This window comes from Phoenix dactylifera, chromosome 7 (assembly GCF_051530095.1).
Source record: "Phoenix dactylifera cultivar Ajwa chromosome 7, Ajwa_hap1_PhDact_Kaust_v1.1, whole genome shotgun sequence".
Taxonomy (NCBI): domain Eukaryota; kingdom Viridiplantae; phylum Streptophyta; class Magnoliopsida; order Arecales; family Arecaceae; genus Phoenix; species Phoenix dactylifera.
In genome coordinates this window covers 4992746-5008669 of record NC_143196.1, presented here as the reverse complement: position 1 = coordinate 5008669, position 15924 = coordinate 4992746, and the positions used below count along the sequence as shown (strand labels likewise).

General features: G+C 37.6%; 1 protein-coding gene across 2 annotated transcripts; it reads right to left on the bottom strand.

The window, feature by feature from the left end:
• Positions 1-3899: 3899 nt before the first annotated feature.
• LOC103705282 (FAD-linked sulfhydryl oxidase ERV1-like) lies at positions 3900-15181 on the bottom strand. 2 transcript variants are annotated; one of them, XM_088701063.2, is made up of 7 exons: positions 14857-15181; positions 14684-14761; positions 14175-14267; positions 10173-10220; positions 6225-6289; positions 4291-4368; positions 3900-4171 (listed from the first exon to the last, which is right to left on the bottom strand). In XM_088701063.2, exons 1-7 carry the CDS (start codon positions 15073-15075, stop codon positions 4078-4080), a joined length of 675 nt encoding a protein of 224 aa, XP_088557189.2. In that variant the 5' UTR covers positions 15076-15181; the 3' UTR covers positions 3900-4077. The 2 variants fall into 2 exon arrangements, with proteins under 2 accessions (XP_088557189.2, XP_008787162.2); XM_008788940.6 differs by lacking the exon at positions 14175-14267 and having other exon boundaries at positions 14857-15174.
• Between the last annotated feature and the right edge of the window lie 743 nt (positions 15182-15924).

Sequence of the window (15924 nt, the reverse complement as noted above, 5' to 3'; positions counted from 1 at the left end):
TTTTGCCTTCTTGCAATCCACTCATTTAAAAAATCTCGCTTATACCTCTTAACTTCCCCTTTCCATTTTTCCTAAAGTTTTATATTTTAAAATTTATTATCATCATATTTACTATTTCTATTTCTATATATTTTAAACTATTATATCCTTTATTCCTATCAAATAAAATGTATTTAATATTCATACTTTTTATTTTGTCTTTTCTAAATCATACATTGCATGCACCCATTTGCTAGATAAAGCCAAACCCCAAAGCGTGATTCTTTGAGCATGTTGTTGTATAAGTTTTTTTTATAAGATGAAAAATCTTATCATATGAATTCATCTAGCACCCGGTTAGCCTACTACTATCATGCAAATAACTTTGGCTTCTTATTTATGATATGAAAAATTTTATCATGAAAAATCCATTTAGCACCTTTGTAGCATATTATTGTGCAAGTTACAATGGCGTGGTTCACTCATGGTGCATGATTGCAGAGTTGTGTTAATTCTTTGTATATTTGGATGGGTTATACCTTGGTTATCTATTGCTATAATGGTCAATCAGGGGCGGCCCAATACATTTGGGGGCCTAAGACGAACTCATTACGAGAGACCTTTTTTTATTATTTAAATAATAAAATTTTTTAATAAATATAAAATATTTTTAAATTTTATTTAAAAATAATTTTATGTCATTTTCTAACTCTATTTTGGATGCATGTTCAGTTGCTAATATGAGTTGAATTTGATGTGATTTTTTTCTTGTTTGCGATAACAAATCTATCTTGAGCTTCTTTTTGAGATAGAATGAGTTTATCGAATTTTCTTTTCTTTTTGAGTTTTTCATATCCATATTCATATTTTCTATTAGACATTTTAATCTAAAAATAATTTATCAAACAAAGCAATTAAAAAAATACCACAAACAAATTAAAATATAAAAAAGTTGGAAATGATAAAATTTGATTGTGTCAAGAAAAACAAACTCAGGTCCCGACAAATAGTATCGAGAAGAGGTTGAATAGTGCCGAACTCGACAGCGATAAGAGGTTGAATAGTGCCGAATTCGACGGCAAAAAGAGGCCGAACCGCCGAAGTCACAACCAATCTACAATTGGACCAAAAAAAAAATCAATTGCAATGTCTCTAACTTGACTAAATCAAAAATAATTGGACCAAAAAATTAATAAACAAACTAGCTCAAAAGCACATATCCAGCACGGCAGCACATATCCTAAAATCTAAAATTAATTCCCTTGCTAACTACAACTCCAGCTGTTCAGCACATATCCTACTCTCTAAAATCTAAAAGCTGGCTGTATATTCCCTTGGCTTTTCCCATATCCTACTTCTAAGCTTCTATGCAAAAGAATAACTGATACTGTGATACAGAACCATGATTCTAGATTCTCATTTCTCACCACTGCCGACGAGGCCGGAGCCGTGGAGCGGCGGAGCCCGGAGGTCGGAGGAGCCGAGGACAGCGAGGAGAGCTGGAGAGGAGATTCAGACTCCGGAGCAGGAGCAGCCCAAAAGCTGGAGAGGAGATCCGGCCGGCGGCTCGCCACTCGCCGGATTCTTGCCTTCTTGGAGCCGGAGGAGGAGGACGGTGGACTTTAGAAGTTTAGAGGCTAGAGCGGAGCCGAGGAGTCGGAGGCCGGAGGCTGGAGGTCGGAGGAGCCAAGGATGGCGAGGAGAGCTGGAGAGGAGCCTGCCAACAATCGAGTCTGCCGACAGAAAAGGAAACTAGGGAAGGGCCGAAGAACAGGAACTGAAGTTAAGAAGCACTAGGAAGGTTCAGCAAAAAAGAAAAGCACCGTCAGAGAAGGGGGGAGAGAAGGGGGAGGAAAGGCCCATTGCTTGTCAACTCTCGTAGGCTCGTAGCTGTCACCGGAGACTGTAGCCTATCTGTCGTCGGGGAGACGGGACGCACTGTAGCGGCGTAGCCATCGCCCGTCGCCCTGCTAGCTTTCGGATGTGAAAGCTATGCAGGCAAAAAAAAAAAAAAAAAAAAAAACTGTACAGCAGCGGGCAGTGCTGCCAGTGCGAGGCCCTCCATGGGCCGGGGGCTTTAGGCGACCGCCTCAGTCGCCTAAGGCTCGAGCTGGCCCTGTGGTCAATTATACCACAAATAACAAGTATTATTGGTCATTTATATTGGTCCCTCAGTAAAATAATTATTTTAAAATTTAATTTTAATAAAATATTCTAAAAAACTGTACTGTAAAGGTATTTTGTTAAGTAATCAATGATTTGGATAAAGGAATAGTTATTTTTATTATTGTGTTATATTTTCTATTAGATATCGTTACAAAAGCTGAGAGTTCTAATTTCAATATTAAATAATTTCAGATCACTAGAGATGGGAAAGTAAAGGCTAGAAATACAAAGTATAAAAACTCCATGAAAAACAAAATGCATATTTTAAGAAGTGAAATCTAACTTGAGGGTGGAGTCCAACTCCTTAACATTGGCATTATATTGTAATAGCTAGTGTTTAAAAGATATATGAGAGAGATGTGTAGACTGTGGGAAAATTAATTAGTTATTGTAGTGTGGGATCCACATACCTAATAAAGGATGAAGATTTTATAGGAAAGAAGCAATAAAATCAAGGGGCAAGTTGATTGTTCTTGGAAGAGAGAGAAAAGAATTATGTGATTTATAATAACAACTTGACTAAGGGTTATTTGCAACCCAAAATCAAGGGTCATCCACTCTCCCACCATGTTACTGAAGATTTGGATCTCTATTCTGGTCATCCGAGAAATACTCCTAGTGAGTTCCTGATATTCCGTTCTTTTTGGTGATTTTTTCTTATTTTCCGTTCATTTTCTTGAATCTGTTCATCAATTTCAGCTTTTTTGGTTTTTATATAGTTCTGGTCTATATGCTCTTTTTTTCTCGAGTTTATTATTATTATTATTATTACCCATCTTATTAGAACTGTCAGTTAGACTGGTGATCTGCTCGAATTGCAACTGGTTTATATAAACCTACCGGTTTAGAATGCAAAGTTTTGTTTCTCAACCGATGGATTCTCTACAGCATCCGCCATTAATGGCGAACAAGGCCTAAAGTATATGCCTGTCATCCTGTTAGCTAATTGCATACCAAAATTGGCCAAATTTTAAGTCTTTTTTGTCTTAGTTTGCAATCTCTGAGGTGCCTATCTTTGATGACCGAAACAGGTGGTTCCCTCAATGCTACAAGACTCTTGATACACTGCATATTTACAATTAAAAAGGGCATCTCCATAGTAATGGATTTGTGCCATAGGACAATGAGGCATCCTGAACCCAAGTCTTCTGTACCTTTAAGCAACCTAAAATGCAACAAGTATGGATCAATAATTCCTGACCCAGCAATCCTCTGAATTATTTGAATTAAATTGCTGCAACCAACTTAACCAAACCCAACTCCGTCCCGCAAGTCAATGTTACAGGGATCAGGGCTCAGATCTGATCTTGTTTACTCATGTCAGTTGTGGATCGGTTGAATCAAAAACTTTGATTCAAAGTTTGCTTGACACCAAGTCCTGTTTCAGTGTAATCAGGCCATTTCAGTATATCCAGTTGAAGCCCACAGAAACCTCCTTGTACTTGAATAAAAGATGATAACGATTTTTTCAAAAATTCCAAAGAGTCATAAATGGAAACTAGAGAGGAAAGAACTAGAATTTTGAACAAAATAAAAAGATCATATTATAACTCTGTTTATTTCTCTCATGCAGTTATGCTACAATCTCGACATCTCTATTGAAACCTACCTACCATAACTTTTTGAAATAAGAAATTCTTCATGCCATCCTCTAGGTTCAGATGGGCTTGTGGAACTGTACAAGGTTACTTTTCAGTTGCATCAGGAAAAAGAAAAAGAAAAAACTTCAGGATTATAAGAAAAGCGGAAATACATGAAGTAAATATTCCATGATATTTTCTATTCTATTATCCTGTATAAAAACATCATATTTTTGGTATAGGGCTATACTTGTTACTCTCTCTCTCTCTCTCTCTCTCTCTCTCAGTTGGTGTGTGTGTGTGTGCGCGTGTGTAAGGTGGAAAATATCACCAAAAAGAAAGGAAAAAGAAACTAACTGCCTTCAACATCACAACCGCGATCCTCGCAGTCTAGTTTACCCCATCTTGCATTCAGTCTCTCGCTAGGGAATGTCGATTTTCCAAGGCTGTCAAAATAAGCACAACCCATGCTATTAGTTATAACAGATGAGGCATTTTCTAAATATAATTATCCTGTTAGCAGATTGTGGAGAAGAAAGGGAGGTTAAGATGGGCAGACAATAACCTTCGATTCACAACATTGTGTACATGACATAGCCACTGAGAAAACTCAGCCTGTGATCCTGCCTGTACAGGATTTGCTCTGCCAAACAATGACAAGTGATTCCCCCAACCCAAAAAAAAGGAGGACAAATTAGGTAATAGTTAGATGATAATAATGAGTTCTTAGAAGACCTAATCTCAGCAGGTATGTGGTGTATATTTAGCAGAATATAATACCAAATGCTTTTATCAGATCCAAGATAACATGATATATGCTCAAAATTGACACAGAAAATCAGCCAAACAGAATATATGTTGTACTGAAACCAGTGCAATTTTCTAAACAGACAAACAGACACTGGAAATGGGACTGTCAACCAAAAGAAGTTCAGAACATGCAGATTGAACCTGAAAGAAGTATTTCCTCAAACAACGTGCCGATAGAGGTGGTGGTTAGTGGGGTGCGCACCACACATGCATGCATGTGTTTTGATCTTGAGCGGCAGCCACCAATCATATATCATTGTACTAGAGAATAACAACAGCCAAGACTTTATCAAAGGAAGCCAAAATGCTCAGAGAGCAGATGACTCGTATGTTGTTTTACTAGTTTAACATTCCTCCTCTTTTTTTTTTCCAAAGTAACACAAGAAGGATGCAGCCGTAACACCTAACCGGCATAACTTATTCCATCTATATGGGACGAATTTATTGGACGAAGCTGAAATCTAGTAAAGTTTGAAATGTATTACCAAAGGATGTATAAACTGACATCAATTGTCAAAATATTGATGCCAACTTATTGCTCAGGAACTTGAGGTAAGAGGACCTGGCATGACTGGCTTGTTGGTGGTTCAGAGAATTACCTCATTTATACACTTATAACTCATTCAATCAGGCACTACCCTCCAAGGCTCTTCTAAGCCTAGAATAGTCTAAATGACAAGAAGATAAGATCTATTATTTGAACAAAATCATGCCTAGGGCACATGTTACAATAGAGAGGATATACAATAAATGCATTCTCTCTAGTGTCTCTAATGCTGGACCAAATTCCTATTTACTGAATTTTACATTCTTTTTCACTCTTTATTCATTGTTCCTATCACCTCCAGAAGGCCGCATTATAAAAATTAGAAAGTGTGAAAAGCAGGATCAAACACCATTGTTTTTAAAGGTAGAAATTGTAAAGTTGGAACTATAACAATCAAAACTGAATTTGACAATTATAGCATTGCTTCATTGCCTAGATATTCACAGGCTTTTTAACTTCGATAAAAATTAACCATAACTATCAAAAACATAAAACAAAGGGAGGCAAAATGTATACAAAATAATTTCAACCAAATGCAGGACAACTTTGGCTTTTGATTAATATAGATGGCAATATTACAGTTTTGCCTTGCAACATTTTTAATTTTAATTACAATATTAGAGTAAGCATATAAAAGTCGATTGTCATGTTGAGTATGAAATGTCTTAACCTCATTATACATTAAAAAAAAAGAAGATAAAAGTAAATATCACAATGTCATATGGTAAGCATATTATAGAGGTACCTTAAACAAGCTTGAAATCATCAAACTACCTTCTAACAAAACTAGATCCACCAAAAAACCAGCCAGTTAGAGACAAATAAAATAGTGTGATTATAGACATGCAGAGGCAAATTTCTTACATTTACTTCTCAGTTTGCATCATGTATTAGTGCAAAAGTTTAGAGTTATATCATTTTCCTTTATCTCATGGAGAAAAAGTCAGGTCAACATTTTAATATATTTTCCCCCCTCAATATCCTAGAAAATATATAAAGGATTCCCTTTATCCAAGGACACCTCAATGCATTGTTATTTGATAAAATGCTGACATCTCTAATACTTGATGCTATCAGAGGCATTTAAATAATATGAAAAAATACCAAATTGGATATGCGCAATCCTGAGGTGGACATCTTACTTCAACACTTCTTTAAAATGATCTGCACATTCTTTACATGGGTAAAGTCGAGATAATATGGCCATCTGCATGTACAAAATAGCATTTGATCATCCTTATATCTGGATAATACTGAAATATTTCCATGATGCTAAACACAAGAACCCCATTAGAAGAACAAAATCAACAATATACTATTGCAGAAAACATAAATAATGAAAAATTCAAGTGCTTCTGAAGAAAGATGAATTTGACTAATGTCAATAGAGTACATATGCTACTCCGAAGAGAATGAACATGACAAAGTTAGGTCGCACTTCTATAACATCCAAGGACCAAGAAGTAATAATGCATATATGGAAATGTATATGTATAGTCACTAAATTAACACACAAGTAAAACCGAAACAATGGTTATATGAATTCATCACCTTTTTATAAGAATATTACGAAACATATCTTATCTTCTAGTACTAACAAATCAATATAGTGCAAATGAAGCAATTGCATTGTGCTATAATTTGCAATTTCCCAAATTAACTCCATGATGGGAAAAAAGGAATGAAAGAAAGCAAGGAGAGAATTAGTTGTTTATACCATCTACTGAACCCATTTTTTTGTAGGGTTGGCAATTTTTGACCGGGATCCACAAATCCACCCGAAATAAATAGGCTTCTTTGAGGCTTTTTTATAACTGGGTCGGATTTGGGTTAGCTAGCAGAAATCCTATTATAAAGGGGTTGTGTTTGGGTTTGGACCCTGAACCACTAGGATAGTGGAGTATGGCGATTTATGCACTAGTCAACGTTTGATTTTGATATTAACAAGGCCATGTAGGTTGTGGTTGAGAATAAAAATCTGAAAAGAAAAGTGAAGCGGATAATGCGAGATTTATCATTTTTTTTCTCCACTTTAATTTCATCTTCTCCCTCTCTCACTCACATAGACAGATAACACTTTATTTGGGTGCCAACCTTAGATCCTCTCTTCTCAAGCTATTTTGATTTTCATATTTTAATGTAAATGGCTAAGAATAGAAGCCTTAATTAGTTCAAGGGTTCATATAAGATAAATGGTTGAGCATGGGTTTATTCTTTTCGACCTGATTATAAAATATGCTGGGTATGGGTTGAGGATGCCAAAGGAATCCTGAGGATCATTAGTGGACTTGCAGCAGAAGACTGGAATCTTTAAACATGAGATTACCACATAAAGAAGCATACATAAAGGTTAGAATAAATTATACTTGTCCATGGTGACGAATATGATGTAGATCTTCGTGTTTTTAGGAGGCCATGACAGCAGAAATTTGGAATCTTTAAATTTGAGATTACCACATAAAGAAGCATACATAAAGGTTAGAATAATTTATACTTGTCCATGGTGATGAATATGATGTAGATCTTCGTGTTTTTAGGAGATCCTGAGGCCATAAAAGCACATGGCCCTTTGAGAATTAATATTCCCGACTGCTTCAGTCCATGTACCTATCTCCCAGAACTCTGTTTGGCTCTAAGTCTCCTCTTTTTATGGACGAGGGGGCACCCCTCTTACTAAGTCCTAAAAGGAGTCAGCATCCTAGAGCCACCCCCACTTAGGAATCCTACTTAGACTCCAAGTAGGAGAGGGAGAAGGGGCGGCGGCCAGCTAAGGTAGCTGCCCCCATCTTCTAGAAAGGCAGCTCACTTGGGGCACCATATAGCAGGGGCACTTATCTTGGGACTGGCTCCCACTTGGGTCCACCCAAATGGCTGATTAGGCCCAATCAGGTCCTTCTTAACTTGACCAAGCCCAATCCAAGTGTACCCATGCTAAGTTCCTAGCCCAATATCTTCTTCAATGTAATTCGGATCTTTCTTGGTTCAATCAATGAGAAAGAACCCCAATTTGAATCCTATCCCAATTGATCTAGAGATAGATGGGATATGCTACATGCATTACTAGAATAGATTAACTCAAGTTTCCACTCACCAAAGATCCGCCTCTTTAGAGCCACTTAGTCACACACTAACTATATGGTCCAACATGGAAATATGGAGCCCATATCGTATTACTAAACCTCTTGGTGAGTGGATGAAACCAGTTAGTCCCCCTTTTTCAGCACAAGCAACATGCTGCAATTCAATCCCTTATAATTCCTATGTCCTTATATGACTATTTTGCAATGGACTGTTAGCTCTTAATCATACTTGCTTCAAGGCCCATTAGAATACTGGATCATGTCAGACATTCTTTTATGAAAATTGCTTGCACAAAACCTTTCTTTAAAAAATTAATTATTATGCATAATATTTTTTAAAACAATAATTTCAAAAAAATTTCAAGTTATCGACTAGGTCCTAGGACTTATATGTCTAACCATATATTTAATTTAATATGAACACTTTACTATTATAATGGTTCCATGTTGGACAGCCTGACCCTCCCTCATATCCAAATCCAGTAAACTCCTATATCCTCTATGAAGAACCAAGTGCAAGATGTCATGATTAATGCATGGATTTGGCCGCAAATTTACTAACCTCTGGATTACAACAAAGTGTCTTACTCTTTAGGTCAAGGGACCACTTGCAAGCTTGTGCACCTTGTTCGCACCTTTACTATTGATAGTACCTTTTGAGATACATTGCCAGTGTTGACTGCTCAATGTGATGGCATGCTCAGATGTCACTGCAAGGTTTGTCCTTAGTAAGGAAGGAACTCCATGCCATCATTGTCTATCTTGGCAGCATTACAAGTGCGATGTCAACCTCATCCATAGCTGTGAGCAAATTTTAAGTACCTAGGTCTAATAAATCCTTCCCGTGGACCCTGTCCACTTGGATAAGATGCCGTAATATGATTGATGGATGATGCATACCCTACACTGTATGTGATTATGGAAAAGAAAATATACATGCATTAATCCAATAAGTGTTTATAATTACATGCAAATGACTTTTAAGACATACATTACTCTAACAGGTTCATTTTGACTTGACCCAAAGTTGATCCAACCCAACCACTCCTGCCTCACAGCCACCGTTAATTTTCGGTCATGCATGGACTTTACTGTTCATAAAAACAAAACTCTAATGCATGACAACGATCATGTGCTGGTGCTTTTTTTTTTTTTGGTGCAACAGCGGCTCACACCCATTGGGTATGAATGTGGCCAACAAAATCAGAGAATAAGTGGCTACAAAGAGGCTCCGGTGTGGACGCATGGTCCACAATGTGCTGGTGCTTCAAGGACAAGAGTTTGGCAGTGTAAAGATGGGACACAGACACTTATATGCCTTAAGATTACCTTGCTGGCTCTAGTATTGCAAGCTAACTCCATCGTATGCTGAAAGCTAACCAGTGTATTAAGCTAACTGCCAATTAATATGAAAAGGTCAATTAATACACTCATCCACTTTGAAGCGAAACTTACTTTTCAGAATGTATTAGTTTTCAAGTGGTCAAATAATATCAAATTAGCGAAACCAATAATGAGATCAGAAATGTAAAAAGTTCTAGATTTACAGTTGCATAAACAAAAGATATAATGGAAACAAGTATGAAGGGAACTTTCATTTATGGGTAAATTGGTTAGAGAAAGCAAGCACAATTTCTCATAAAAATGACGAGTTTTCGGTAGCAAAAGGAAAACAAAATCTCTATAAGCAGAGGAGTTCTTGAAAATTAATGCATTGTTACTTAGCATGTGACTCTATAAATTACATGCTACAGTTATGTTTAAAACTTCATGATAACTAATACAAATTTAGTTCTACCATATAGTCCTATTTCATGATAAATGCTGTGCCAAATATGTTTCATAGAGCAATTGCTAAATAAACTAATTAGATGTAAGAGGAATTGATAGTTGTCCTCATAGACAATGCAACATCAGATGACTATTTGAAGGTCCTCAAGGCGTCACCCTATTACAATCAAAAATAGTTAACAGGACAAGTATAGAAAATTGCATATCAGTAAATCATACCAGTTCTTTCGCATCTCGTTTTTGTTGTCTGGTTGGTTGGTCTGGAAACTGAAAAAGAACAAATAGATTTAAACAAAATGTTGCAAATGTATGGAAGCTAACTTAAAGAACTCAGATAGCATTTCATAATTCTTATCTTTAGCTTAAAGTAAAGTAAGCATTATTTAATCATGGAAACTGAAGACATCAGTCTTCACAGATGAGTCCCATGCCATACATCATGCAAATGAGTAGGTCACAAAAGCTTCAGCTGACACAATTCCATACCTCAGGATTGTTTTACAAATAAGATGTTTAATTAATTAAACAACATAGAAAGTCAAAAATTTCATACGAAGAATTTTTTTATCTTAAACTCTTCTCAGTTTTTTCACAAACTTTAGGCTAGGGAAGGAGTATTCTGTGGCTTTTTACTGTTCCAGAACTGGACCACGAAATGAGAGAATAGGTACCAAGAATTGATAACTCTGTGACTTGTTTGTTACCCATCATCTGTGGAATCTTCGCATGTCATACTTCAGATCCTATATATACATTTCTTTTCATCATAACTGGAAAGAGGAACTCCAGATCACCCACCAGAATTCATCGGTATGGGCATTTGTTTTGCTAAAAGTGTGCCCCAAGTTCAAAATTTAAGTATCCCAGCTACACCCAAGATCACCTTTTATTTCAACCTTTACCACACTGAAGTCATGTTTCCATGGATTAATGGCAATGCATTGGTCGGCCCCACCTACCCATCTAGGATAGCCACCTCCCCCCACCCCCAAAAAACTGGTCCAACTCTAATGATTGAACTTGCTAGAACTATAATCCGAACTTAGGCTAGGTCCTTGAGTTAGAGAAAGATTTGTTGGAATTTGATGAAAGTGGTAAAAGATAGACTTAAATATGGTTTAGGGATTTAGTTATACTTTTACTTTTTGGATATTTTTGTTGTACTAGGATAAGTAGAAGATAGTTTGGGTGTATTGGACTTCTTGTAGTAATTGTGGGAAACCATGAGAGTTGTTTGACCAAAGCTAAATGTTTAGGGCTTGTTTAGCATCATTATTATTTCTTATTTTCCTTTTTTACAATAAAATTCTAAAAACCATGACAAAAAATATGTTTGGTGTCATTTTTTTTATTTTCTATTATTCAATAGTCATTTTCATTATTTCAAGAAAAATTGAAAGGAAGAAATCTATACTTTCACTATTTTTGAGAACAAGACACTCATTTTTTTTCCTACTACCAATACAGCGTCCACCACCCATCACCACTATCACTATCACTATCGCCATCATCTCCGCCTTTGCTACAATCGTCGCCACCACCCTTGCCATCTCCACAATGCCACCAGCTCCCTCACACCTCCACCACATTTCCGACCCCCGCATTGCCTCTCCGCCACCACCACCATGCCACCATTGCCGACTCTGCCACACCACACCATGTCCCCACCACCAATACCACCGCCACCTCTATTGCCTTCACTACCACTATCGCCATGTCCACCACTATCGTCATGTTTATGTTTTTAAAAATGATTGACTATACTAAACATATTTATATTTTTATTTTTAAAAAAAATAGAAACAAAATTTTATTTTTTTCTATTTCTGAAAATTGATAAAACAATAGTGATGCCAAACGGCACCTTAGTTGTTGGGATAGCATAAGATAAGTTGTTGATTTTAGAATAGTTATTACTTTGAATTGTACTTGATGGCAATCCAATTGTATTTCATATTGGAGTTGAGCTAAAAACTAGAAAGTGACTGCCTGTGAGCCTTTTGTGTAACTAGAGAGAAACTGATAGGTAATCTATTTATTGCTCTATTGCTCTCTCTCTCTCTCTCTCTCTCTCTCTCTCTCTCTCTCTCTCTCTCTCTTATGGTTCTTAAACCTGCCTTCAACAATTGGTCGTAGAGTCCCTTGTGCCTGCCAGTGCAGCAAGAGTACGAATCGAGCAAGTGATGTCAAGTAGATAAAGAGACTACCAATCACTCCTTTAAATCTGTAGTTGAAGATCAAAGGTGTATGCCATGTATTGGTAGATCTAAACACAATCGCCAAAATTCAGTGCAAGAAAATCCAAGCATTGGAGAATTCTCAGTGACCAAAAGTGGGTGTGGATGCAGGATCAGATTTCAGTGTGGAGGCAAGGAAGCAGGTCTCTTAATTTTTTTAGCAGCAAGTGCAGATAAAAGTTTCCAAGAAAATTCTAGAGCAGCTGCAGTACCCTAAGTGAAATATTCCTTCTACTAAGGGAGGGTTAAGATACATTGTGTCTTCCCATCCAAAGAGTTGATATATGTGATTAGGCATGGCTACACTAACATGGCAAATGAGTGGGAGTATGAGATGCTCTCTTAAATACAAAAGGAGACTTTGGAAGACAGCCGGGAGAAGACAACATAGATCTGCATCTACCAAGAAGTAGAGGAGATATCCATGGTGAGTTTAGAGAAAAAAGCTTGGGATCTTCTAGAGAAGTTGTATGATGAAGGAAGATAAAGGAAGTCAAATGAGGACGTGGACAAGATGACAACTATGATCATGCGCATGAAGAAGCTATAGTCAACCTTGTCACAATGAGAATCAACAATTATGCACCACCACTTTTGCCGATTTTAAATCCATTTTTATTACTAATGCATATAGCGATTATTGGAAAAGATAAAAATACAGTGAATATGGACCATGTATAATTGTTCATAGATGAATGTCAAGAACCTTCTCAGATGTGATTGAAGAAGCTCCTCCAATTCTAGAAGCACATGGAGAAGATCAAGCTGCTACATAATGGATCTATGGAGATCCAAACATTAAAGAGTTCATCAATGAAAAGCCATGTAACAAGGATATAAGAATTATGTTTGCTTCAAAATGCCATGGATGCCAAAGATGTTTTAGCATCTCCAACAAGTCAAGACATGTCAATAAATGGCATATGAGCTACATCAAAAAGTAGCTGCTAATGAAGTCAGATCTACAGGTTCATGAGAATGGATGGTTGGATCTACCATGTGGGAGGTTTGGCAAGGTGTTGCAGATTCCAATCACTACGATGGATGTAGTGATAGCTAATTCAGCATTTCATGGTATCAACAAAGTTTGGATCAAAAAGGGTCATTAGAAGTACAATCCAGATTTAGACTTAGGCCTTTGAGTTAGAGAACAATTTGTTGTTGTAGTTCTATGTCATCAAGGGTGGTAAACCATAGACTTAAATATGATTTAGGTATTAGTGATAGGGTTTACTTTTTGGATATCTACATATAATTAGGGTAAGTAGAAGATAGTCTGGGCATACTAGACTTTGTTTAGTAGTTGTGGGCAACAAAGAGAGCTATTGGGCTAGAATTAAAAGTTGAGCTGTTGCGATAGGATAAGATGACATATGAGTGGTTATCACTTGAGTTTAACTGGATGGGAATCCAACCTTACTTGGTATTTGAGTTTGAGTTGGAAACTAGAAAATAATTGCCTTTGAATTTCTGGCCAGCTCATAAGTGTCTCTGTGTCTGTGCTTATGGTGCATGAGTATTAGTTGGAAACTGGGAAATAATTGCCTCTGACCTTCGGGCCAATTTGTATGAGTATGTCTGTGCTTATGGTGCATTGTGTAACTAGAGAGAAAAATAATAAACAATTATTAGGTTTCCCCTTGCTCTGCTTCATTCCTTCTCCACCATTTTTCTTAACCATGAGTACTTGAACCTGCGGAGGTTCTACATGGACCTGTCTAGGTCCATCCTGACCTGACTTGACCCAACCCAACCTAGTGAAAACCAACGCACCTTGAACCAATTTAGCCAAATCAGCCCGGAACCAAACTATCCCAACGCAGTTTAGTTAGACTTCACTTGATCTGACCAACTCAACTTCCACATCTAATTTACCCTACTACATTTCAGTTTCAACAATTTTGTTGATGCAAAAACTGTTTCCAAAGGTACCGTTTACAGAATTGTAGTGAAGTATACATCTTACACTGCTCCGTAGACTTACTGTGAAAGGAACATCACCTAAATTCAACTCTCGTTTTGTTCTTAGTGGTACTCTCACAACTACGCCACTTGAGCCCGAGTTTCTATGCCTTGGCTGTAAAAAGGTCATAAGCATGCAAGATAAGTAACAAATAAAAGGACTTAGGTTCCTAATAGCAGCATTTTCTACCAAAAACCTGTTTATAAATTTTTAAGAGACAATTTCATAACAAATTGACGCTATAATTGGGACTGTAACCACTTTGCCCCGAAGAAGATTTCAATAAGCATGGCAAAAGCTCTTTTTACTGATGGGACAACTCAATATCAAAGATACTAAACCACCACCATATCTTTACTGCAAGTTTCTTATGCTGTACCAACTTCACATTTTCCAATGGAAAGACACAAAGGCATGGAACATCAAAATACACCAGCTAATCCGCGTTCAAAATCAGATCTTTTTTTAATGAGATTAAAAATCAGATCTTTAAGAAAACGAAATCTTCACAGAAACAATAGATCAAACACCTGGGCTGCTATACTGTGAAGCAGAGTCCACGTAGCCCTCCCGAGCTCTTCTTTCGTCAAAGGAGTAACAGATTTCTTCTGAGCAAGTTCCCAAAAAAAAGATATATCAAAACACCAATCCAAAAACACAAACTTCTGAAGGAATCATAGGCTGAAAGCAGTAAGGAGAATACCTTGGCGAGCGAGGCGGGACCTGAGACGTCCTCCGCTGATTGAAGGATGGCGTACTCATCCGGCGTGAGGGGCTTAGGAGCTCGGGACCTTATAGAAGAGGAGGAGGACGTCTGGAGGTCGTTCGGAGAGGCGGAGAAGAGGTGGGAGAGGTGGGCTTGGACGCCATGGGCGAAGGAGTCGAAGGTTTTTAGGATGGCCTGGATTGGATTTTCGGACATCTAGCCCGAGCCGTGGAGGACGACAAAGGGGAGAAGACGGCGCGGATTAAGACACGGCAACGGCTTCTAGCGGCTGGCACAGAAACGGCGTTTTGTGACTCAACTGGGGGACTTCTCAGCTTCGTAGGAGAACCAGAGGTGGTAGTGGGGTCTACGAGTTATGTAGGATTGTAACATTGTTTGGTTGCATTAGAGAAGAGCACACTGTAGTTCCCAACCCTGTGGGTGGTGGAAGAGGCTTGGATCCACGGTTTGGGTCCTGCTAACCATGGACGAGAATGGATGTAGTTTGATCGAGTCGAGTCTATATCCTAAATGTCATGAAATCCTTCCCATGAAAGCATATGGGTTGGTCTAATTTATAGATATTGTTTCCCTACCAAATAAGCTGCTGCCATGGAGCGTAAGAGGTTTTGAAATTTGAAATGGATGTGAACTGTTTCTCCCCATTTAAACTCATTTAAAACCATCCTAAATGCAATAGAGACGTTAGGCTCCAACGTTATTCTAGATAGGAGAGAGAGGAGAGTCCTCTCACTCTCATGTAATTCCTCCTCTTCATGAGAGCTTTTTTCCTTCGGTGGTTTTTTCTTTCCTTTCCGGTTTTCTTTCTTTCAAGTGGTGAGGGGAGAGGAGAAGAGAGGTTATCTTGCTATTGGTCTCCTCTTCGTCAATCTCTCTTCGTCCTTTGGCTCTGAATCAATTATGTACGAGCATACAGAAAAATTCCTACTGAGTTCAAGAGATTTTGTAATATTGTGCACGTCTACAAAATCAACGGTCCGTTGTATTTTGAAAAGGGATCGTCAGAATCCGGTACATGTAAGGAGGCGAATCTCTTTCAAAGAC